Here is a 24,723-nt window from a genome sequence, read left to right as displayed (position 1 = left end):
TGAGGTTCAGTTATACCTCTCTCCAGTCTGTTTAGGGGACTTCAGTAATTCTTTGTTGAACATGCACCCCACATGGTGCCCACTGCCAGGCACTGAGGATGCAGAGACAAAGAGCTCCCACTCACCACAGCTACACAGACTGTAGAGGATGCATTAGGTTAAAGTAAAGAACACTGTGTTTTTTTCCCGCAGTTTTCAGCAAGTGCGTGGTCCATCCTTGAGAGTGCAAGGGAAAGGGCATCCAGATATACTTTGCTAAAATATACATTCATATTAAAATACACTTGTTTTTCTATAGATGTACAAGTTCTTTTTAAGGGCTTCATAGTATTGTGTGTGTGTATACTTCAGGTCTCTTATCAATGGACAGAGTTTTCCTGCTTCTGCCATCACAAACTACTACCACGAACGTCCCTGCACTCATATCTTTGTTACAACTGCAAGTGTTTCTGCAGTATGAACTCTTAGAATTGTTACTGTTGAGTCAAGGACATACGCATGTTTTGCCGAACTGCCGTCCGAGATAGCTGAACCCGGTACTTTTTAAAGCAGGAGGCGGTAGAAGTCGCTCGGCGGTCCCGGCCTCCGAGCAGCAGGCGGCGCTGCTAGCCGTCTTTGCGGAAGCCGCGGGGGCCGCGCTGATTGACTTCCGGTGCCGGCGGTGACGCAGGCGCAGTCACCGCGGACCGGACGCGGAGGTTGGCGGCTGCTGGAAGCGATGCCGTACGCTAACCAGCCCACCGTGCGGATCACGGAGCTCACCGACGAGAATGTCAAATTCATCATCGAGAACACCGACCTGGCGTAAGGCTACCTAGGGAAGAGGCTGGCAGCTCTCGGGCGCCGGGAGGCCCAAGCCGGGGCCCTGGGGGTTGGGGGCGGGGGTGTAGTGCGGTGGGGGCGATGTCCTTCCAGAGCTGCCCTCTGCGCCAGGGCTTTAGCTTTGGGAATCTGCGGTCCGGGCCCAGCCTGTCGAGGCTGCGCCACCTTCACGCGCCTTGGCTTTTCATCCTTCAGAGTGGCCAATTCGATTCGGAGGGTCTTCATCGCTGAGGTGCCCATAATAGGTAAGCGCCCCTCCCCTTCCTCGTTCCCGGGGCCACGGGTTCCCGCTCCCCTCTCCACCCACACTCTTTGGGGCTCCTTCCAGTCCTTGGTTCGGGCTGAGGGTGGGAGTGTTGAGAAAAGTGCATTGCTGGAGACTTGACCATCCTCTGTGACCGCCTCCCTGGCGCCCACGGGCCACTTAGGTCCACCCCTGTTCTGTGTGTGCATTGCAGAGAAGCATGAATTTAGCAATCTGCAGACTTGGGTTTAAATACTGTTTTCACTACTATTGTTAAAAAACTTTTGTTTTGGATTCAGGGGGTACATTGGTGCAGGTTTGTTGCCTGGGTGTATTGCTTGATGCTGAGGTTTGGGTTGTGAATGAATGATCCTTTCCCCCAGGTAGTGAGCATAGTACTCAATAGGTAGTTTTTCACCCATAGCCCCACTGCCTCCCTCCCCGCTCTAGTAGTCACCAGTGTGTCTGCTGTCATCTTTATGTCCCTGTGTACCCAGTTTTAGCTCCCATGCGGTATTTGGTTTTCTGTTCCTGTGTTAATTCTCCTAGGATAATGGCTTCCAGGCCGGGCTCACACCTGTAATCCCAGCACTTTGGGAGGCTGAAGCTGAGGATCACCTGAGGCCAGGAGTTCAAGACCAGTCTGACTAATTTGCCGAACCCCCTTCTCTACTAAAAACATAAAAATTAGCCTGGCATGGTGGCGCATGCCTGCAATTCTGCTACTGGGGAGGCTGAGGAAGAATTGATTGAACCCAGGAGGTGGAGGATGCAGTGAGCCAAGATTGTGCCACTGTACTCCAGTCTGGGCAATGGAGCAAGACCCTGTCTCAAAAAAAAAAAAAGAAAAAAGTGGATAGTGGCTTTCAGCCATGTCCATGTTGCCACAGAGGACGTGATTTCGTTCTTTCTATGGCTGCATCACTTAGTATTTTTGTGAAACTTGGGCAAGTTACTAAACTTCTGTATGCTGCAGTTTCCTCATCTGTAACATTCACACTCTAGTGCTGTGGAGTCAGCCCCAGCCATCTGCAGTTTAGTGTCAGGTGATTCCTAAATCTTGAGAGCAACTGCCTTAAGTCTGTAGGTAAATTTGATGGTTAAACTCCGTGTCTTCTTCCTTTATTTTTTAGCCATTGACTGGGTTCAGATTGATGCCAATTCCTCAGTCCTTCATGATGAGTTCATCGCTCACAGGCTTGGTGAGTACTCCTCGTATTAGAAGGTTAAAGGGAGGGTACTGTGCCTAGTGTCAGGAGGGGGCCTTCTTCCAGTCTCACCCCTAGGGGGCTTCTGGGTTCTCATTTTGGCTTGACTGTTTGGTGGTCTTTAAAGTGCTTTTCTGTTTTTTACAGGGTTAATTCCCCTCATTAGTGATGACATTGTGGACAAGCTGCAGTACTCTCGGGTATGCTGTGTGATTCGGTGGAATGTGAGGTTCGGTGGGGAGGGTTCAGTTCTCAGAGCAATTTTTCCTGACGTTTGGCATCCAGCTTGAATTGTATTGTAGTTCTGGAACAACCCTGTGGAGGTGTAGTCTAGAGCTGGGGCAGGCCTTGGTCCTTGGTTCTGATGGGGCTTCAGATTGATTAGTGCACAGAACATCAGGGAGTGTTGTTAGCCAGCTCCACCAGAATGCCCGTTTATACTCACAGTGGTGGCTGTTCCTTCTGAAGCGTCTCTTCCCGGTAGCAGGGGCCTGAGGATGCTAAAGGAGTGAACAAAAGGTTGGGGTGGGCAAGGAGCAGAGGGGATGGGAGCTGTCTCACAAGAGCAGCTCCTGAGGGACTTAGCGCTGGTTTCTGCCAGACTCATGCCTTTCCCTTGCAGGTGAGGCTACTTAAACATGGCCATACTCTTAGGGTCTCACCCTCTTCCTCCTGGTTGTGTTTGCTCCCTGATGGCACGTTAATAGGCCTGGGATAGGAGTAGATTACCTTCATCCTTTTCACTAGGCTGCATCACACAGCAGCTTGAGACTATTTCCTCTTGATGGTTTGGGCGATGCTGAATCAGCCCATTTTCTAATATTCTCAAGGGCCACGTCATCTTTGTGATGGCTAATTTGATATATCTTATAAGTACGTATACATTTTTAAAAAAGAGATACTCAAGCACAGAAAAACATGGAGCCAGCGTAATAAATGCCCATGCCGCCACCTCACACCGTGTTGTCACATTTCAACATTTTGCCCTATTTGTTTCACATCTCCAAAGTTTTGATTTTAGTAAATAAAACATAGATATTGGTGGGGGCAGTGGTACAACCAATTAAGAGCAGTTTACCAATATCTTACATAAGGATATGCATGAGGCCAGGCACGGTGGCTCACACCTGTAATCCCAGTACTTTGGGAGGCCAAGGCGGGCAGATCACTTGAGGTCAGGAGTTAGAGACCAACCTGGCCAACATGGCGAAACCCCGTCTCTACTAAAAATGCAAAAATTAGCCAGGTTTGTGGCAGGCACCTGTAATCCCAGCTCCTTGGGAGGCTGAGGCAGAAGAATGGCTTGAACCCAGGAGGAAGGAGCTTCAGTGAGCCAAGATTGCACCATTGCACTCCAGCCTGGGTACAAGAGCGAGACTTGTCTTTAAAAAAAAAAAAAGGGCTGGGTGTGGTGTCTCAGGCCTGTAATCCCAGCACTTTGGGAGGCTGAGGCTGAGGCGGGGTGGATCACGAGGTCAAGAGATCGAGACCATCCTGGTCAACATGGTGAACGCCGACTTTACTAAAAATAAAATTAGCTGGGCATGGTGGTGCGTGCCTGTAATCCCAGCTACTCAGGAGGCTGAGGCAGGAGAATTGCCTGAGCCCAGGAGGCGGAGGTTGTGGTGAGCCGAGATCGCGCCATTGCACTCTAGCCTGGGTAACAAGAGCGAAACTCCATCTCAAATATAATATATATGTATATATAAGTATATACATATATATATGGGTACATATTTCTAGTGTTTATTAAACAAAGATGGCTTGGTGTCTCTCTCTCTCTCTGTCTCTTTATCTCTTTATCTCTCTCTGGCCTTTTCTGAAAATCTGTAGAAACATTTTAAAACTAGAATAATAAATACCCTTTTACTTTTCACCTATAGTTACCAGTTATTAATATTTTACATTTGCTTTTTCATATGCTTGTTATTTTTGCTGAACTGTGTGAAAGTTGCAGAGACATCCTAACACTTCAGCATGCATTTCCTAATAAGAACAGTTTCCTGCGCCGGGCGTGGTGGCTCAAGCCTGTAATCCCAGCACTTTGGGAGGCTGAGGCGGGTGGATCACGAGGTCGAGAGATCGAGACCATCCTGGTCAACATGGTGAAACCCTGTCTCTACTAAAAGTGCAAAAAATTAGCTGGGCATGGTGGCACGTGCCTGTAATCCCAGCTACTCAGGAGGCTGAGGCAGGAGAATTGCCTGAGCCCAGGAGGCGGAGGTTGCGGTGAGCCGAGATCGCGCCATTGCACTCCAGCCTGGGTAACAAGGGCGAAACTCCGTCTCAAAAAAAAAAAAAAAAAGAACAGTTTCCTACATAACCACACTTTTATTATGCCTAAGAAAGTAAGTGTTAATTTGTAATATCAATATTCAGATTTTCCTAGTTCCCCAAATATTCTTTATTGTTTTTCTGTTTGTTTGTGGGTCAGTCTTGATCAAGATTCATTTGGTCCTTATAGCCCTTTGGTCTCTTCATCTCCCTTTCAGTGCATTTTTTTTAGGTTGAGTACCTTTTTCTGTTTTTTTTTTTTTTTTTTTTTTTTTTGAGACGGAGTTTCGCTCTGGTTACCCAGGCTGGAGTGCAATGGCGCGATCTCGGCTCAACGCAACCTCCGCCTCCTGGGTTCAGGCAATTCTCCTGCCTCAGCCTCCTGAGTAGCTGGGATTATAGGCACGCGCCACCATGCCCAGCTAATTTTTTGTATTTTTAGTAGAGACGGGGTTTCACTATGTTGACCAGGATGGTCTCGATCTCTTGACCTCGTGATCCGCCCGCCTCAGCCTCCCAAAGTGCTGGGATTACAGGCGTGAGCCACCGCGCCCAGCTCTTTTTCTGTTTTTTATCTTTCATTACGTTTTGATTCTCTCATTTCATGTTTCTTTATTTTTCTGTTTTTTTTAGATAAGTCTTGCTCTGTCACCCAGGCTGGAGTGCAGTGGCATGATCTCGGCTCACTGCAGCCTCCTCTTCTGGGTTCAAGTGATTCTCCTGCCTCAGCCTCTCAAGTAGCTGAGACTACAGGTGCTGTGCACCACTCTGCCTGGCTAATTTTCATGTACTTTTTTGTAGAGACAGGGTCTCACCCTATTTCTCAGGCTGCTCTCGAATTCTTGGTCTCAAGTGATTCTCCCACCTCAGCCTCCCAAAGTGCTGGGATTACAAGTGTGAGCCACTGTGCCCAGCTCTATTTCATATTTCTAAGAGTCATTCTGTCTCAGGGGTCTGGGTTGCCTTCCTTCCTTTCCTGTGTGTGACTGCAGACATCTCAGGTGGGACCTCTAGTTGCTGCTTCTTCCTTATCGGGCAAACATCAAAAAGAATGTCGGGTTTTCCTCACTGGTGTGAGGGAGAGAACAGCTTGCTTGATTGCATCCTGGTCACTCTCTTCTTGCCTGAAGTTCAACTGCAGTTGGTAGTCCCTACCATGGGTATGAGCCAGTAGTTTTGTTTTTTGTTTTTTGTTTTTTTTGTTTTTTTTGAGACGGAGTTTCGCTCTTGTTACCCAGGCTGGAGTGCAATGGCACGATCTTGGCTCACCGCAACCTCCGCCTCCTGGGTTCAGGCAATTCTCCTGCCTCTGCCTCCAGAGTAGCTGGGATTACAGGCACACGCCACCATGTCCAGCTAATTTTTTGTATTTTTAGTAGAGACGGGGTTTCACTGTGTTGACCAGGATGGTCTCGATCTCTTGACCTCGTGATCCACCCGCCTCGGCCTCCCAAAGTGCTGGGATTACAGGCTTGAGCCACCGCGCCCGGCGAGCCAGTAGTTTTAAGAATGGCAAACTTAATGATTATGGAAGGTGGTTGATGGTTGTGGGATGGCAGTTTCTTACCAGCTTCTCTATTTTTGTATATATATGAAGTTTTCCATAAAGAAAGGATTTTTTTAGAAAAGGTGAGTACTCTAGAACTCGAAGGGTACTTTTTTCTCTGCTTTGGTGGTTTACTTTAAATGGTGGTTACATTCTCAAGTTGGTCCACTTAGTTCTTGGGAAGCTGAACTGCAGAGTGTGGACGCATCCTCCTCTGCCTCATAGCCTTGCTTCTCTGAGGAAGAGTACTCCAAGGGCCAGAGTGAGATGTTAGCAGTCTGGCTGCAGAGGTGGCCTGGCAGCTGGTGGGAGTGGGAAGGAAACGTGGGTGCCAGTGTCGGTATAAGTTGTGTCTAAACTTGGGCAGTCTGTGAGAATGCTATCCCAGATTGTCACAGCCCACAGGAACCTGGAGACTGATCAATCCCTTTTTACAGGTGAAGAAACTTAAGGAACTGGGTATTAGATGCAGGGAGCCAAGGCAGGAGTCGCCATCTTCCCATAGACTCATTTCTGCTTCTCTTCCTGCCTCAGGACTGCACATGTGAGGAGTTCTGCCCTGAGTGCTCAGTGGAGTTCACCCTCGACGTGCGGTGCAATGAAGACCAGACTCGACATGTCACGTCTCGAGACCTCATCTCCAACAGCCCCCGGGTCATTCCGGTCAGTGCAGGACAGCATCCTCTTTTCCCTGGGATCTTGTTTTTTTTTTTTTTTTTTTGGAGACAGAGTTTCACTCTTGTTGCCCTGGCTGGAGTGCAATGGTGCGATCTTGGCTAACCGCAACCCCACCTCCCGGGCTCAAGCAGTTCTCCTGCCTTAGCCTCCCAAATAGCTGGGATTACAGATATGTGCCACTATGCCCGGCTAGTTTTGTATTTTTAGTAGAGATGGGGTTTCTCCATGTTGGTCAGACTGGTCTCGAACTCCTGACCTCAGGGGATCCACCTGTTTCGGCCTCCCAAAGTGCTGGGATTACAGGCATGAGCCACTGCGCCTGGCTTCCCTGGGATCTTTTCTCTTTCTGGCTCCAAGTGGGCCATACTGGGATTGATCCTTATAAAATGTTGACTTTCCCTGTTACCTTCTGCCTTAATCTGATCCCTAGAAATTCGAATTCTGGATTCTTCTTGGGCATCGTTGCATCATTAGCATCGTTGCATCATTAGCATCGTTGGTGCTGTGCACCCTCTATTGCCTGAGGACTCTTTTACAGGCCATGGAATTGTTTTGCCTGAGGCTATCACCACACCATGAAGTGGGGGTTGGAGTCCTCGGGGACATCTGTGCCACTGCCTTGTCAGGTGCCCCTTCCCTGATTGACAGATTGCAGTCTAGAGGTTTTGGGAGATGGATGCCAGAGGAAGTGACTGGGGAGGTGAGCAGCTAATGAATGGCTGTTGGACTCCCTGCAGGTGACATCCCGGAACCGAGATAATGACCCCAATGACTACGTGGAGCAGGATGGTAAGCCATGGAGTGAATGTGCAGACATCTTCCTGACCTGTCACTGTGTGGGCCAGTGGGATGCAGACACCAGACACAGCCTCTCGTACTGTCTAGTCTCGTCGTAAATTGGCTTTAGATCCATTTTTCCAGATGTGTGTGGTCTTGCAGTAGCACTCCAAGTCAGAATTTGGAGAACCGTCTCTCTCCAGGGCCTTGACTGACTTGTACCTCCCCCTGCAGACATTCTCATCGTCAAGCTGAGAAAGGGCCAGGAGCTGAGACTTCGGGCCTATGCCAAAAAGGGCTTTGGCAAGGAGCATGCCAAATGGAACCCTACCGCAGGGGTGGCTTTTGAATACGATCCAGACAATGCCCTGAGGCACACAGTGTACCCGAAGCCCGAGGAATGGTATGTTCCCTTTAGGAGTGGTGGCAGGCATTGGGGGTGGGGGTGGCATGGAAATGACTGCTGGTGACTGAGATGTGGCAGGGTCTCTAGGAACTTGAGTGTCCCAAAAGCAGCAGTGGCAACCTTGTGCTGACCTGTGTTTGACCTCAGGCCAAAGAGTGAGTACTCGGAGCTGGATGAGGACGAGTCGCAGGCTCCCTATGACCCCAATGGCAAGCCAGAGAGGTAAGACCCTGGTCGGACATAAAAAGGTGAAGGGGGTCAGAAGGGATGGTTTTGGTGCAGGCTCCGGGCTCGGCAATCCTTCTCCCCCACCTTGCAGTTCTCGTACGCTGAGGAGGGGCTGCTGACTGCTGAAATAGACACATGCTATGTGTATGTCCTGGGGGCAGGTCGCCAGCCCCCTTTTGGTCACTGTGACAGAGAGGACCCTCCAGTTATCCAGGTTGTTCCTATTCTGATTTTCAGCCCCCAAAGAAAAGATTCTTGAGGTCAAAGCTAGGGGCAGAGATTTTGACCCAAGTTCCACAGGGGTGACTGAAAGGGCTGTGACACTGGTCACTGCTCACATGATTTTCTACCTTCTCCTCAGTGAGGTGTGTGTGCATACAGAATTTGAGGATTTTCACAGGTATCTTATGAGGTAGCTGGAGCCTCCTTGAGGTCATGCAGTGTGTTGAAACTACTCCATGTAAGAGGTTTTAGATGAAGGGAAGTCAGCCCTGGCCCAAGGTCAAGTTCCATGTGGGAACAGAGCCAAGACTCAGAACGAGGAAGGGTTGTCCACGGCCAGAGCTCAGGTCTGCCAGCCTTCCTTGCAGGGTGCTCACTGGACTCTTGCCTCCTAGGTTTTACTACAATGTGGAGTCCTGTGGCTCTCTGCGTCCTGAAACCATCGTTCTGTCGGCCCTCTCTGGATTGAAGAAGAAACTCAGTGATTTACAAACTCAATTAAGCCACGAGATCCAGAGTGACGTGCTAACCATAAATTAGCTGCAGCTTGCCTGCTTCAGCAAAAACGGAGATTCAGGCCAGCAGCTGGATTTGGGGGTCTCTCTTGAGGCTTTTCTAGTTTCTGGGACTCTAGTCTACTGTTTCTTGAGCTTCTTGGCAGGTCACCAGTACCAACTAGAAGCGGGTCATAGATAGATTACCAGGGATGCGGTGGTGTTTAGGCAGGACAGGTTTTTACTGGCCCTGACTGCTGTTAGTAATGGCCAGTAGGGCTCCCCAGATCCCAGAATGTCCCTTCCAGTCTGTTTGCAGCGCACCTGTGGGGAACCCACTGAACTTCTCTCCTGGTTAGTCCGGGTCTTTCCTCTAAATCCTTTCTGTCCAAAAGGAGTAATTTTCAGTTGTACGTTAGATTTTTGGTGTTAGGATCCAGTGCCACAGTCTTGATTCAAGGAGCCTGTAAACCCTTCCAGTCCTTGCCCCAGGGCTGGCCTGCTAGCACTTCAAATTCCCAGGTGTCCCTCATTTGAGAAACAATCTTTTGGGAATAGCGTTACACCCTGGCTGTCCCCTTCCTACCAAATAAACACGGTATTTCATTCTCTACCCAGCAGTTACGAACCCCTTTGCTACCAGTGGCCTGATCATTTTTAGTGGTGATGGTGGGGGTGGAAACAGCCGCAGGAGCAAGAGCCCCTCCCACATACACAGGAGAAGTATTTCATTTCTCCTTAATGAAGGCTCTGGCCCTAACCTCTTAGCACTGTCTCCAGGTAGGAACACACACAAAGCAGTTAATTAGGCAGCCTGGAGAAAAGCAGAGATCTGGTACAGAAAGGAAAGGATATTTATTGATTAACAGAAGTTGTCTTTTTAAAAGTGTTTATTTTTGGCAATAAAGAGCACAACATAATCTCCTTCATGCGTCATCGTGCCACTTAGCTGAGCCAGCCAGCTCTGCCTCCCTCCCCAAAGACCTTTGGACCCCAGTTCCCCTCTTCAGGCTAGCTCATCCCTCTGGGTGGTCATTCCTCGGGTCACGTTGAGAGCTGAGCTGACTGCGCCACCTCCCTGGCTCAAGGGCTCCTTTGGGAGGGGCCTCATGCTTAATCATCCTCCTGCCACAACTCAGACAGTGGTTATTTACAAGAAAGTCTGTTCCCACAAATCAGGACCCTAAAGTTTTAAAAAACAAAACAAAACGCAAAAAAAACAACAACAAAAGCCCCCCCCCCCCAACCAAAGGTTTGATGTGAATAGAAAGATAGCCCTTCTGCATGGTAGTCAACAAATACCAGCACTAGAAAATCAATTGCTTTAATTGCATTTCAGCAGGGAGCCTCAGCACCATGTGGGGAGGAGGGAATGGGAAGATCTTGGTTTCAGAGTGCTTTTGGCTGGCCAGACAGGGCCAAGGGGCTCCTTTTGCTTGGGCATTGTCCACCCCTGGTCAGTGAGGGGGGCAGCAGGGGTGCTCCCCACGGCAGTCCTGCTGCGGCCTTCCCTCCTGGCCTGGCCCTGGGGAAGGAACAAGTTCCAGCCTTCCTCCACATGGCTGAGGTAATCAGCCCCCTACCCTGAGGGCATCTTCCCAGCCTACAAAGCAGGAAGGAGCCTGTGCAGAAGTTACATTTTAAAACCAGATGTCACCTCTGCTTCAAACTCCAATTGCAAGGCTGGCAGGCAGCACAGTGGAAGTGCAGATCCTTCCTGTGCCACTCCAGGCCCAGAGGAACTGAGAAGCCACCTGCTGTCCTAGCCCTTGGGCTGTTTGGGAAAAGCCAGCAGCCAGAGTGCCAGCCTCAAGCCCTGATTGTCCCCATCTTCTGGCCCTGGCAGTTCAAGCAGGTCCTGGCAGCAAGAAGGCTGTGCCATGGAGGATGGACACAATTGCCCTCATTCTCAAAAGCAGCCTTGACCGCAGCCTGGTCATGGAATTCAGAAATGTGTGTGTATTGGTGGGGAAGGACAGGATGAGGGTGGGGGATGTCGTTAATACAGAGTATGTCGTAAGCCATATATATTAAAATCATTAACAGTATATAGTCCCACGGTAGCTCCAGCCCCTCACACATGCTCAGGTGGTGTGGCCAGCCCTTTGCCTCAGTCCAGCCTCACCCTTGGGGGTGAGGAGGGGGCAGTTTGCTCCCTTTCTCCAGGCTCTTGACGGACAGCCCCTTGAGGCTGTCCACGGTACACTGCAGCCAGCCCTGCAGCGGGCAGCCCCCAGCAGTCATTGGTGCTCGCCAGCACTATGGTCACTGGGATGGCGTCTTGGCCTCGCTGCTGTCCCCCTGGCTGGGCTTTGGCTTTAGCAGGATAAATCTGTTGAGGAGGTCCGTTTCTGAGCTGGCCTGGGCTGCCCCATGCCCCTCACCTGTGGGCACAGAAGCAGGCTCAGGACTCAGAGCTAGGTCAAAAGAGCCCTGCCCAATAGGGCTCATCCTCCACGGAGCCTCCTGGCAGGCAGGTGTGGGGCATGGAAGCGACTCACCAGCATAGCTGGAGGCTTCGGCGATGTTCTGGGAACCTGTGATGTGGTGCCAGTAGGCACTGCGTGGCAGCATAGTCGTGGGAGTGCAGGGATACGAGTAATGTTCTGTGCCCTTGTTCAGCAGCTGTGGGGCAGAGGAGGGGGTGCTCCCATTAGTGGCTCAGTATCCCTAAGCAGCCCGCCCAAGACCCTACCTGCCTCCACTGTGTACCCCAGGCACTCGGCCCTGCCTGTCCACCTGCCACCCATACCCTGGACTGCTGCCTGCTGCCTCACCCTCACATTCTTCTCCATTTCCAGCAGGACCCGCTTGTGCTGCTCTGCGATGGCCAGGGTGGCACTGTGGACCCGCTGGTAAATCTGCTCCCCCTCTTGTGTCTGGAAGGTGTAGAGTCCTTCCCCAGCATCACACATCCTGGGGAGACAGATGGCACAGAGGGCAAGGTGGTGGGGACCCCCCACAGACACGCATGTGCTCGGTCAGGCTCTCCTGCAACTGCAAGCTGCGGTTGCGTTCCAGGCGGGAGGACAGGCAGCGCTGTGGTCTGGGGTTCCGACCACATGGTGCAAATACGCTGAGCATTTTCTCTACCAGCTGGTGCTCAAAATGCTTTAGAAGAATTAACCCATTCAGTTTTCTCTACCACCTCCCTCTGGCCTTTGTACCATTAATAGTTTCCTCATTATTACGCATTTTCCCAAACCATTTTATAGATGAGGAAACAGACATACAAAGCTAAGTAACTCAACCAGGGTTCTACAGAGGGTTATACAGAATTTCAGTCTAGGTAGGCTGACTCCAGAGTTCAAGCGAGGGCGGATACCCAGTCTTCACTATAATTCTAGGAGGCTAGGTACTTTATTAACCCTGAAACCCAGACGCAGGTCCACAGTCACAGAACTAGTGCCTATACCCACGTCTGACTTAAGCCAAAGTATGACTTTTGGTGAACAGCTTCACTTGATCTGCATGCTGTGGGCAAGTGACTCCTCTGAGCCTCCATTTCTTCTACGAAATGGGAACATTATATTCCCCCTTGGGATTGCTATGTCAATAAATAAACCAAGCTCCTAGCACAGTGAGTGCCCAACACAGTGAATGGCAGCCACCCTCACACCATGGTAGGACAGGGCTGGGAGGCGAGAGGGTCCTACCGGCCGGCCTCGAAGGTAAAGCGTGTGGCATCCCGGCCATAGCGGCGCAGTGAGCAGAGGGGCCACGAGACGAGCTTCACACGGGGGTTGTGGATGTCCCAGAGGTAGATGTTCTCGTGGGTGATCTGCAGCTTGCACTCGCCGTACACGTCCAGGTTGGGGCAGGGCAGCAGGAAGACATTGAAGCGATCTGGAGTCAGGGAGGGAGGACAAGTGGGCCCAGAGATGTCCCAGATGGGGGCTTCCTCCCTCCTTCCCCTCTTCCTCCTCCCCCTCCCCGACCCCAGGGCCAGGGCCCAGCCTCACCTGTCTGCTCACACTGCACGCCTGGGGCCAGGAGGTCAGGCTCTCCTAGACTGATGTCATTGAGCCGGGACCCCAGACACTCCACAGATAGTGTCTTGTACCACTCCTCCGCCTCCAGCTCTGAAGAAAATGCTACTTCATCATGTGGCTCTTGGTGTCCATCCGCCCAGCCTGACTTATGCCGCCATGCACAGCAGGGAGGGCAAGGACAATGGGTTCTGTCTATCCCGCCTCACCCCTGGGGGCCTGCTCCCTCAAAGCGCCCCCAACCCCACACACCACACCACCATCTCCACCCAGGCTTAGCCCTGCTCTGCCCACTCCTGGCTAGACCTCTGACCACAGCCACCCCAGGGGAGGCAGGTGGAGGCCCGCACTCAGCGCCTCACCTGAGTCGCAGGTGAAGGTGCGCGCCGAATCGTCAGTGAATATGATGGCCACTGCCTGCCGCTTGGTCTCCTTGGGGAGCCGCGTGACACACTTGACGTTGCTGATCTCAGTCACCTGGGACAGCATCCGCAAGGGACTTAGCCAGGCCGGGGCGCCTCTCTCTGCGTCCCCCACAGGGCTGCCACCCCCAGGAGGGTGTGTGCAGACCTCAGGCCTCAGCAGACCGCCTTTGCTTACAGGTTGGGGGAGCTAGGGCCCAGGCCTCCTAACCTTGGGGCAGCCCCGGAGGCACACCGACTTCTCATCCGGATACTTCTCCAGCCGCTGGGGCCCCTTGCTGGAGGATTTCCGGAACACCAGCCAGCACCTCCGGTAGATCTGTGGGGCAAGATGACAGTGACCCCTGAGCCGACCTCCCTGGACCACTCCCATCCTGCCCGCACAGTCCTGCAGCCACCCCTGCCTGCCACAGGGGGCAGTGCTGCGCAGTGTTCCCTAAAGCCCCAGCCTGAGTGTGTGCACCGCTGAGTTTAGTGAGAGTTGCCAACGTTCACTGAGTGCTTCCTGCTCACGCACTGTTATTAACACTCTGCACAGTCTCAGGGCCTCTCCTGGGATCAGTTCTGTTATCCCCATTTTATAGATGGGGAAAGTGAGGCATCAAAACGCTAAGGAATGATGATGCTGGTATTTGCAGCAGGCTGTCTAGATCCAGAGCCAACCCTCACAGCCCACTGTAGGACCTGGCCAGGGCTTGGGCAGTGCCAGCCACAACAGAGGGGCCTCCTGGGAACAGGGATTGGACCCTTTCCCCCTGCCAGTCTACACATCCCCGTGCCCCTAGTTCTCTGAGTCAGGTGAGAGCTCTTTACACAGGTAACACTCACTCTTGTCTTTGGGAGCTTTCACTTGCCCTCTCTTCATTTACCAACTCTGGAGTGTAAGGGGCCCTGTTCCATCTGGGAACCCAAGGCTGTCCGAGGTTAAGGGGCGGAGCTGAGAATCTGGGGCTCCTCCCACAGCATGGTGCCTTCCCTTCTTGTCCGGGCCACTGCCAAGACCCCTTGTATCTTAAACCACCTATGTTCTCTGTAGCTTCATGGACTCCTCCCAAGGGGTGAGAAGTAGTGGGGAGGGGAGGGGAGTGACCACCGTAGGACTGAAGGGACAGACGGGCCTATCATTCACGGTGCAGGGGGTTTGGCCCAAGCCACCCACTTCAGCCACCCTTGAACAGCCCCTCCCTCCCACCTAGGCTCTTTTCTGCCCAAAGTCTGTGGTTGGGGTTTACCTACTCCTTCCAGCGGGCACCCCAAAAGCCTGGCAGAGCCCATTCTCCGGGCATCTTACAGGAAACAGTAGAGAGACTGAGTGGTGGCCGAGAGCACAGCAGAGGAGGCCAGGAGACCTCTGGGCCCCATCCCCTCCCCAGGCCTACTGGTCCCAGGGTGCAGTAGTCCTAGGCAGCCCCCACTTCAAGACGACACTCAGAGCCAGGCCATTTCTGGCTCCTAGCTGGTACCCTAGGAGGCATGTCTACTCCTGCATCCCTGACCTGGCTCGGCCCCTGTTCTATCCACCTAAACCTCAGCAGCCCTCAGGTCTCAGCTGCAGTGCTCCTTTAAGACAGACGCTGAATTGTATCCTCAGAATCCTCACTCATATCCTGGTAGCCTCATTAGCAGCCGTGGTAAACAAGTGAATGACCACATGAAGGAACCGTGAATGAATGGATGGATGAATGGATGGATGCTGCCGACCCAGATACACCCCGCCAGGGTGGGCTCCAGGCAGCCTGCAGCGTCAGGGGCAGAAGGCCTGGGGGCCTGGCACACTGGTTGCCTGGTTACAGGATACACATTCACAGCCCCAGGGAGCCACGTGCTCAAGAGCCCTCCTTCCCACTTTGCACAAAGCTTTGATCAGTGCTTCAGAAACACTCTGCCACAGCTCTGCCACAGGAGAAAGGCCCTGGCAGGTAGGAGAGCCGGCTCCGGATCTCTTTCGGCCCCTCCCCCTCCCCTCTGTAGGCTGAGATGAGAATGGCTGCTGCAGCCTCTCACACCAGGGGAAGTGAGGCTCCTGTCTTCAGAGGGAAGAGAATTCCCTGCATGGAGAGGGCCTGGCCACGCCCCACCTCCCCATCCGAGCTGTGCCCACCTGTCAGCCGCTCAGTCTCCCTCGGGAACAGGTTTGATACTGAGCTGGACTGGTTGCCCTGTAGCTGGTGCCTTCGTGGCACGCTCTGCCCTGGGCAAGGCCTCAGCCCACCTGGGGACATGCTAAGTCTGGGGCCAAAGGAATGAGGAGTGATGTTAGAAGCTAGGCCTCCGCTTCCTTAGGCTCCCTGCCTCGGCCTCGGCTTCTCTTTGTTCTGTGCTCCAAGTCAGTGGGCTGATCCCCCTTTCAGAGGAAGAGTAAAGAGCAAAGTAGCCGATAGCTGCCAGGGCCCAGTCTCAACTAGGTTGAGCCCCAGGGCAGGGAGGCACAGGAGGGGAAGGCGGGGCGGGGCCAGAACCACCCTTTCCAAGGCCAGCCCTGCTCTGTCTGGTACCCAGGTAGGGAAGCCCGGCGACAGATCCCTCTCCCCGACGCTTCCCCCCGACCCCACTCAGGCTGAGCCAGGAAGCCTTGAGCAGCCTGAACCCACCCGCTCCTTCAAGGGAATGGGAGACAGAAGGGAGAGAGGGACAGGAGTCCTGGGTCAAACACGAGACTTGGGTGACCTCCGTCACAAGGGCTGTCCTTCCTACAGGGGAAAGGGCAGCTGCCAGACCTGTCTTTGGCAGGGGGGCTTGGCAGAGGAACAGAGGCAGCTCTCACCCTGGCCGAGATCATTAAGTTGATCCCCGGGGCCTCTGCTCCTGCCTTCTGGGGAGGTCTTCACCAGTTGGGGGTCTACAGGGGGTGTGACAGGGTGCATGCCTAGTAACACCTCTTCTCTATAGCCCCTCCAAGCCCCTAGTTCAGGGACAAGCACCAGGCAAGCACAGAGTTACCCGCCAACAACTTGGAGGGAAGCAGCCTGTCCCAGAGCACCGGGCCATTCTACCCAAAGTTCTCATTTAGAAACCACATGAAGATCAGCTTCAGCGCCTCTCACACCACCCCATCTCCCCCAACCAGCCACTCCCCTTTTCAAACACTTCTTTGACATTAAAAACGACAATCAAAAATATACTAAAGATCTGCACACGGAAAGCAGTCAGAAGGAAGGGGAGAGGAGGTACCGAAAAGCAAAGAGGCTAGGAGAGGTGAGGGGAGGCTGGGGGTGGGGGGCAAACGGAAGGGAGAGGAGGCCAGGGGAAGCGAGACGCTGTTTCTCAGCTCAGACACAGCCCGGCCTTGCCAGCCGCTCCTGCTGCTGCTGTGGTGACAACTTCAACAATAGCAGGGGAGTCGCCTGCCCATCGGCGGCCACCACTGCCACCAACCGCCACCGCTGGCCCAGCTGCTGGGATGCCAGCCAGCCCTCTGGGGTGGGGGCTGCAGCAGGCAGAACCCAGTCCAGGCACATGCCAGGCAGACCGCTGGCAAGGAGCCCTGAGACCACAGATGCATGATGCCCAGCACCTGGCGGGCAGCCGCGTGCCCCACACGCCATGCCTTCCGTGTCCGGACCAAGTCCTCGGCCCCCATCCCTCAGCGGGGCCCCTCGGAAGCTCAGGGTCACTCACCCCGAGCTTCCTGCTCTTCATCTTCACATAGCCTTGCTTGACAATGTCGCTGAAATTGGTCGCCATGGTTCCCCCACCTTTTTGGGGGCTCGGGGCCTGGCGGAGGCGAGGGGAAGGATGCCCAGGTGCCTGGGTCTCCGGCTCCTCCAATCACCTGTTCCAGACACTCCTTCGGGGCTGCCGCGAGGGGCTGCTCCTCACCTCGCCTGCCTCAGCATTGTTCTAGCAGCTCCTTCGCCCCGCGCCTGCTGGAAATAAAAATGACAGGGAGATTAGAGACAGTGACATCTTTCTCTTCCTCTCGCTGTCTCGCTCTCTTTTTTCCTTCCTCTTCCCACACTCCTCCCCCCACCTCCTCCCGCCCTTCCTCCTTCCCTTCCCTCCCCACCCCAGTACGACAGAACCATTCAGGAAAACCGAGGTGGAGGCAGCAGCCAGGAAAATGGTCCAGCCCAGTCCCCTCCCTCACGGCTGGGGCTGGCACTTAACCCCTTCCTGGGAGGACTGGCTCGGCTCCTGCTGTGGAGGTGGGGACTCCGGAAGGGAAGTGGCCAGGGGCTGCTGTCCCTCAGCATTTCAGGCTGGTGGCCCCATCAACTGTGATAACTTTGGGGCAAATTGAGGGCAACTTGCCATGAGCAAAAGCTCCTTTCTGGGTACAAGAGCCCCCAGGGGTAGGGGGGGAGCAGGAGCCTTCCCAGAGATGGGGGAAGGGGTCTCAGGAAATGACCCCTGGGTGTCTGAGTGAACCCCATGCTCTGCAATGTTAAAGACTATTTGCCTGGCTAGCTCAGCAGCGCCCCCCAACCCAAACCCCTCTGCCCTCCTGCCCCACCCGATCGTCTACCTGTTTCTCTCCAGCCCCAGGCTAGGAGTCACTACCTTGAGCCCCTGCAGAGCCTGCTCGCAGCCCCTGCAACTCTTCCGAAGCTCTGGGTGCTGCTTCCTGGGTGGGAGGGCAGAGTCCAGTGGGGCGGGCCCTAGATAAGCCTGAGGAATGTGCTGGGCCAGCTGGAGGTGGCCACTGTGGGAGCAGACGCCTTGCCCTGGCCCTGGGGTTGGGAACACTGGCCAGTCCATGAGGGTGGGGCCCGGGGTCTAACGAGCCACTAGGTCTGGCCAAACCAAGCAGGGCCTCCATGTCCTGAGCAAGCGCAGGAGTTAAATACAGGGGAACCAGCCAGGGCCTGGGGCAATACGACATGCAGGAGAAAGTGTGGGACAACAAGGGGAGGTAAACGTGGAGCAGGAAATGGGGGTAGCAGCAGAGCCACCCTAAATCAGGCAGATCAACAGATAACAAAGACTCAGACTCAGAGGGAGACCTTAGCGATGACCCAGTCTAACCTCTTCATTTTATAGATGGGGAAAGTAAGTTGCCCAGAGAGAGTAAGCTACATGACTAAGGTCACACAGCAGGCCTGGGGCAGAGCCAGGGATGAAGGAGAAGATCCAGGGTGGTGATGGAGGCCAGCCTGGGGGGGGAGCATCCTGCCACTGTCTCTGGCTGCCTGCCACCACCTAAGCCTTCTCTGCCCGCCGGCCTCGGGGCAGGGCTATGCCAGCAATGTGGACCTGGTGTCTACAGGATCACCGGGTGGGATGGGAGCAGCATTTCTGGGGTCAGCTGGGTATCTGTGCTGCCAGAACGGGGCCCTGGGGCAGGCATGCTGCTGCCAGCAGCTTGGCATTAATTAATGTCCTGGAGGCCTGTCTGTTGAGTGCCTAACAAGGAACAGATGGGACTACCCCAGTGGGCACACGCAAACAAGGGAGGGGCAGAGGGGGTAATGCTCCCCTATCCCACTTGCACCCGATAGCCCCCTCAATTCCACTCCTGCCCATTCACTGCCTCTATCCCAGCTTCCTGGGGGCCAAGACCCTCCAACAGCTAGGCGGTCCACTTCTTCCCGTAAGGGCTGCTCTGGGGTCCTTCACTGGCAACTGATCGCCAACAGCTCTGCCACATCTGGGCTCTGGCACCAGAGATGGGTCAATTTTCTCAGCTCTGTCTTTACTGCCTGCCTCTGGAGCTGCCTTCTCCCCAGAGCAAGTGCAGTTCCCCTCCAAGATGCTTAGCAGGATGGCTGCTGGCTGTGGGTCCACAGTGTGGAAGCCCCCTGTCAACACACCTACAGGAAGCCACGGGGCCCCTGGGTTCATCCAAGGTAGCTCAGACATAGCATGGCCAGGAGCGTGAATCCAGCCACCTGTGTAGTCCTGGGCAAGCCACTTAAGACCCTGTGCCTCAATTTCCCCATTGGAAAAAATGTGAATAAATCCACCTACTTTAAATGAGGAAATGAATCCATGAGGCACCTGCCTGCCCACTTGGGACCCTTTTTCTTTTCTTCTTTTGAGACAGCGTCCTGCTCTGTCACCCAGGCTGGAGTGCGGGGTGCAATCATGGCTTACTGCAGCCTCAACCACCCAGGCTCCAGTGATCCACCCACCTCAGCCTCCTGAATAGCTGGGACCACAGGTACACACCACCATGCCCGGCTAATTTTTAAAAACTTGTTTGTAGAGACAGGTTTTCACCATGTTGCGTCGGGTAGTCTCAAACTCCTGGGGCCAAGTGGTCTCTGCACGGCTCGGCCTCCCTAAGTCCTAAGATTACAGGTGTGAGCAACTGCGCCTGGCCAGAGCTTCTACCTTGAAAACTCCAAGGGCTGTGTGTGTGTGTGTGTGTGTGTGTGTGTGTGTGTGTGTGTATTTTTTCCTTCAAGAGTTCCTGCCCAGACAGGGTGATGAAACCACCCGAAGCCAGCCTGCTCTTTCCCAGTGTCACCCCACCAGGGATTGTGGCCCCAAGCTCTCAGGAGTGCTCCTGCTGTATCTGTCATAGGCCCCACCCTGTCCCATACCCCAGGCCCCCAGCGGGAAGAATGACCTTCATGGAGAAGCCTGGGTGGCAACGTCCTGGCAGCTTGCTCCAGCCCTGAGTCATAGGGACCCCGGCCACACTTACTCTCCAGTGAGGTTTGCAAGAGCAAGACTTAACCTAGGACCCAACATGGTGTGGCAAACGGGGGTTGGGAAGAAGAGGAGGGAAGGGTCAGGGCCAACAGATGGACCCACAAATTTGACAGGCAATGGGGTCAAGTGGTGGGGGGGCCCAGAACCAACCCATCCTCCAGAGGGACTGCACTGTATTAAGCAAGTAAGGCGGTCCCCAAGCCGAGCCTGTGAATACCCAATAGGACAGCAAGAAGTAGAGGGCAGGCCGGGCACAGTGGCTCACACCTGTAATCCCAACACTTTGGGAGACCAATGTGGGAGGATCACTTGGGGTCAGGAGTTCAAGACCAGCCCAGGCAACATAGGGAGACCCTGTCTCTACAAAAAATGAAAAAATTAGCTGGGCATGTGGCACATGCCTATAGTCATAGCTACGGGGGAGCGTGAGGTGGGAGGATCACTTGAGCTTAGGAATTCCAGGCAGCAATGAGCTATGATCAAGCGACTGCACTCCAGCCTAGGTGATAGGGAAAAACTCTGTTTCTAAAAAATTTCAAAAAATTAATGAAAAAAATTAAAAACAAGTGGAGGGCAGCTGAGGATGGGCAGGCCAGGAATTGGGCTGAAGCAGCCCCTGCCCTGTTTGTCCCTGCGGCCACTGTCCCCATCACTCCTGAGCCACTGCCAGCCTCACAGGCCTGCAGCAGGAAGAATGCTTGCTACTTCGAGAGGACCTGAGGTCTTGGGTCCTTCACCAGCACTAGGCATGGGGCCTGTGAGCTCCGAGCTCCCAGCTAAGCAGGTTGTCCAGCAGCCCTTCTCAGGGTTCAGTTGGGGAGGAGAGGAGCAGCTGCCCCCAGCCTGCCTCCCAGCCGGTACCAACACTGCTGCTTACCCAGGGACAGTACCTGCCTGGTGCCTGGCCACCACAGACCCCTGCACAGGGAGAGCCAGCTCCAAAATGCTCCTTCCAGATAGGGGGGCAGGGAGGTGTCCTTCGGGGTAGGGGGGCAGGGAGACTCCCAGGGCCCTCCGTGCCCACCTGCCCCATGGGGCAGTCACTCTGAGCACTCCCTCCCACACCTGGATTCTGCCTGGAGGCTTTGGCTCCAGAACAAACACTACTCACTGAGGCTAGCAACCAATGACTGAGCGGGCGGCTGCCTGCCTGGCTGGGCCTCCCCACCCCTGACAGATCGGATCTTATCGGGGCCACAGGAACAGCCCTACCTGGACACCATCTCACTGTTGTCTGGCTGTCTCCACCCCACGGGCGAAGATCGGATCTGTGAGATTCTTTCCAGCACCAGGGCCGTTTCCCATCACCTGCCACTCTGCCCCCACCCTACCCCCCAGATTGTTATCAGGGCCGGCTGGGAGGTCTCCCAACAAATCCCCATAGGGGCCACCACCTGAAACATGGCAAGTCTCATCAAGGTGGATGGCAAAGACAGACCAAATATCCACCCAGGCAGAGAAGGACAGCAGAAGGAGGGGGCATCTGAAAAGCCATGGTCCCTCAGACCCTTAAGCCAGGAGAGTAAGGCTGTGGCCTGGGACCACTCTGCTCTCCTGGGTCCCCTGCCCACCACTCAACATGCCAATCCCACACCCCTCGAGGGACCACTGCACTGGCTGTTCCCCACCAACACCGTTCCCTCACACGGTCAAGGTTCACTCCACCGCTTCCTTCACCTCCTCCAGGAGGCCTTCCCTGACTACCCTCACCAGAGGAACCCTTCGAGTCGGCCTCTCACAACGTCAGGTGCGGCTGTCTTCATTGCACACCACCATGGGATTTTCTTGTTCCTACATCTGTCCATTTGTTTCTGGCCACAGAGAGACATCTGGAATGTCAGCTCCCTGGTGGCTCATCCTCATCTGTCTAGTCAACAGCTCTATCTGCCTCCCAGAATGGTGCCCGGTGGGGAGGAGGTGCTCAATATTTGGGGGCTGAACTCATAATTCTCTCTAGGACTTACCCTCCTCCCCATCCTTTCTTCCACCACCACCAGCCTCCACCTGGCTGGACCCGGCTCAGCTTCCAGAGGTGGCATGGCCAGCAGGCAGGCTGTTACTGGAGAACCAGCTGCGCCCCAGACCCGCAGTTTGGTTCAGAGCTGCCTCCGGGAAGAGCATGCTGCTGACACCTAGGCCAGGCCTTGTCAGGCGGCCCCACCTTGCCTGGGGTTGTGGGGTGAGGTCATGCCCAGCTTTGCTGCCCTGCCCAGGAGAGCAGTGCTGGGAGTAACCAGTACTAGCACAGCAAGGCAAGCAATCCCGGAGAGGAGGCACAGCTCCTGGGACTCAGAGTGGGGGGCGGGGGCAGGAAGAACCTGTACTGGTGCCGCATCCCTCTGAAAGGGTCCAGGAAAGAACCTGCCCTAGGCAAGCCCACCCCACACTGCCCAAGTGGGATCTCCTAGAGCTGCTGCCAGGACCCTCGCTGCCCCAGCCATCAGAGCCCTCCAACCCACCCCTTCCATCGAAGCGAAAGCGCCCCAGCAACTGACGTGTCCCCTTGGCCTGGGGCAGGCAGGCTGCACAGAGTCCCAGCTCTGCCACATCACCCAGGTGCCCAGCCTCCGCTCATGCCCCTTTTCAGCAACAGAAAGCATGTAACCGGATCCAGGGCCTTGCGGGCCACGGGGGAGAAGGTGGACAGGACCTCGAGGGCCAGTGGAGAAAGGTTCAAGGACAGGAGGCAGCTGGCCAGGAGTTTGGGCTGTGGGTAGAAACTCCATAGGCAGGAGAGGGTCGGCAGAGGGGGTCAGCTGGGGCACAGAAAATCATCTCCTGGAATTTGGAGCAGTTGAGAGAACAGGAGGCCCGGGGAAGAGCAGGAAGGCAGAGAGGCTGAGAGCTGCCAGGGGCTGGGTAATACCCCTTCCGGCTGGCAGGCCAAGGAGCGCAGGGCTTGGGTTGCTCCGATAGGGTTTGTGTGGGTGCGGGTGAGGTCAGCTCGCGACAGGGGCTCCCACCGAGAGGAGAGCTGGGGGTTGGGAGAGCTCAGGGAGTTTCAGGGCCCAGGCACTGGCTTTTGGGTGGCGGATCTCTGAGCCCCCCACACCAGAGTAGGAAGGTCCCATGGGATGGAGCGTCCTCAGGTTCGGGAAGCCACTGAGGGTCCCCAGGGGTGGGAGTCGCCAAGGCTCTCGCGGGCTCTGCTCGGCCTCTGTCCCCCTCCCTGCCTCGCGCCCCCCAATTTACCTGAGGGCCGAGGCCCGGGCCAGGGGCGCCTGCTCGGCGGGGCCGCGGGGCAGGCTCATGCCCGCGTCACGGCGCGGCCGGCGGGGGCGGCAGGGCGGCGGCGGCGCCGGGCTCCAGGCGGGGACGGTGAGGGAGGCGCGGCCACCGGGCTCGGGATCCGGATCGGGCTGGGACTCCGCTCAGCTCCCTCCTCCGTCGGGTCCCGCCGCCGCGCCCCGCCCCCTGCCCCGCCCTGGCGGCCGGCCCCCGCCGTATTCCTCCGAGCCGCGGGACATGAGCTTCTGCCCAGGCACCCCTCACTTCTGCCCTGGCACCCCACCTCTACCCTGGCACCCCTGCACTCGCTTCAGGTCGCCCCCGTTACCTCTGGCTCATTCCCACCGCCCCTCCCTGGGTCCCAAAACCCACATTGCCTCTCAGCCCCTGAAAGCTGAGCTTCACATCAGCTCCCGGCCCCCAAATCTCAAACCCTTCACTTTTTCAGGAATCATATACACACCCATTGCTCCCCTAACCCCTTCATGACTCTCTGGGCCCTCACTGCCCAGCTCCTCCAGCCCCACAGTGACCACCTCCACTACCCCTCCTCAAGTAGCCGCACCAGAGCTTCTGTCTCCTCTCCACCCTCAAAACATCGAGTTCTCCCATTCTAGGCTCCCCGCAAGACTTTGCCCTCAAGCCCAAACTTCATTCCCATCCATTGCTCCCCCCACCCAGCCCCCAACCCCCTCACCTCTGCCCCTCGGGCCTGTTGAGTCACTGATCTCAGCTGTGCCAGGCAGGGACAGGAGAAGTTACCCAGTGCCTCCTCTGGGGAGAAACTGTTCCCCCCTCTGGTTTTCATGTCTGCACCTTTTTACACCAGGGCTTCTCAAAGTGTGGCCCCTGGACCAGAAGCCTCCCACCACCTTGAAACTTGTTTGAAATGCAAATTCCCTGCCCCACCACAGACCTATGAAATCAGAATTTCTGGGAGTTTCCAGCAGAAACTTGTGTTTTAGCAGGTTTCTAGGTGATTCTGATGCACACTAATGTGTAAGAACCACTGCTATAGACCGTATATACGAAACAAAACAATAGGCCACCTGAACAGCCAAGATCCTGAGAAATGAAAATGCCTCCACGTCCAGCTATTATCCAGGTGCCTCAGAGGAATAGGCCTAAAGCAGTGAGGGACCAAGGATCCCAACACTCACCCATGGAATGCTTGCCCAGGGAGACACCTGGGCCTTAGCCTTGCCCAGAAACTGAAAAGGAGGCTGCCTCTGGATTTCTGAAAATTGCCCTGATGGTCATTGTGGTGTCTGTGATCAGCCTGAGCTAACCAACCACAGGCCCCATGGCCAAGCTAGCCTGGGCCTCGACCTCCTGACCTCTCTATGCATCTTTCAAACTTGACCTCACCTGCTTTGCTTCAAACCACAGCTCATAAAGCTCCCAGCACTTGATTCATCACAGCCAACTGTTTTTCAATACCAGAAACCTCTAGGGAAGCTTTGGCCAACAACAAGAACACAAATGAGTTTTCGCAATAAAAAGGTATATATTTTTTGTCACTGAGGTTAGAATGCAGTGGCGTGATCTCGGCTTAGGGCAATCTCTGCCTCGGGGCTTAAGCAATCCT

At 54.8% G+C, this 24,723-nt stretch overlaps 2 protein-coding genes across 10 annotated transcripts; one reads left to right on the top strand and one right to left on the bottom strand.

The window, feature by feature from the left end:
• The first annotated feature begins 660 nt into the window (after positions 1–660).
• Positions 661–9,823, top strand: POLR2C (RNA polymerase II subunit C). The gene is made up of 9 exons (XM_003943486.4): positions 661–804; positions 1,018–1,067; positions 2,200–2,268; positions 2,422–2,474; positions 6,629–6,757; positions 7,510–7,561; positions 7,784–7,952; positions 8,103–8,177; positions 8,801–9,823. Exons 1-9 carry the CDS (start codon positions 719–721, stop codon positions 8,943–8,945), a joined length of 828 nt encoding a protein of 275 aa, XP_003943535.1. The 5' UTR covers positions 661–718; the 3' UTR covers positions 8,946–9,823.
• DOK4 (docking protein 4) lies at positions 9,772–23,291 on the bottom strand. Of its 9 annotated transcripts, none has more exons than XM_039460913.2 (9): positions 23,100–23,291; positions 16,929–17,176; positions 13,522–13,629; positions 13,251–13,365; positions 12,862–12,981; positions 12,556–12,745; positions 11,677–11,815; positions 11,401–11,524; positions 9,772–11,283 (listed from the first exon to the last, which is right to left on the bottom strand). In XM_039460913.2, the coding sequence occupies exons 2-9, from the start codon at positions 16,992–16,994 to the stop codon at positions 11,165–11,167; spliced, it is 981 nt and encodes a 326-aa protein (XP_039316847.1). In that variant the 5' UTR covers positions 16,995–17,176; positions 23,100–23,291; the 3' UTR covers positions 9,772–11,164. The 9 variants fall into 9 exon arrangements, with proteins under 9 accessions (XP_039316847.1, XP_074258551.1, XP_074258547.1 ...); XM_074402450.1 differs by having other exon boundaries at positions 16,929–17,173; XM_074402446.1 differs by lacking the exon at positions 23,100–23,291 and adding an exon at positions 17,811–17,894.
• Positions 23,292–24,723: the final 1,432 nt, after the last annotated feature.

Source organism: Saimiri boliviensis, chromosome 1, assembly GCF_048565385.1.
Source record: "Saimiri boliviensis isolate mSaiBol1 chromosome 1, mSaiBol1.pri, whole genome shotgun sequence".
NCBI classification, from domain to species: Eukaryota; Metazoa; Chordata; class Mammalia; order Primates; family Cebidae; genus Saimiri; species Saimiri boliviensis.
Note: the sequence above shows the minus strand (reverse complement) of the source record. Positions and strands in the feature narration are given on the sequence as shown.

Bases quoted from the DNA above. Each gene is read 5' to 3' on its own strand.
- POLR2C (XM_003943486.4), top strand. From the start codon at position 719: ATGCCGTACGCTAACCAGCCCACCGTGCGGATCACGGAGCTCACCGAC. The intron at 805-1,017 runs GTAAGGCTACCT...TTCATCCTTCAG, and splicing joins ATCGAGAACACCGACCTGGC to AGTGGCCAATTCGATTCGGA. The intron at 8,178-8,800 runs GTAAGACCCTGG...CTTGCCTCCTAG, and splicing joins CCCAATGGCAAGCCAGAGAG to GTTTTACTACAATGTGGAGT.
- DOK4 (XM_039460883.2), bottom strand. From the start codon at position 16,994: ATGGCGACCAATTTCAGCGACATTGTCAAGCAAGGCTATGTGAAGATG. The intron at 13,366-13,521 runs GTTAGGAGGCCT...ATGCTGTCCCAG, and splicing joins GCCTCCGGGGCTGCCCCAAG to GTGACTGAGATCAGCAACGT. The intron at 12,982-13,250 runs GTGAGGCGCTGA...CATTTTCTTCAG, and splicing joins CACCTTCACCTGCGACTCAG to AGCTGGAGGCGGAGGAGTGG.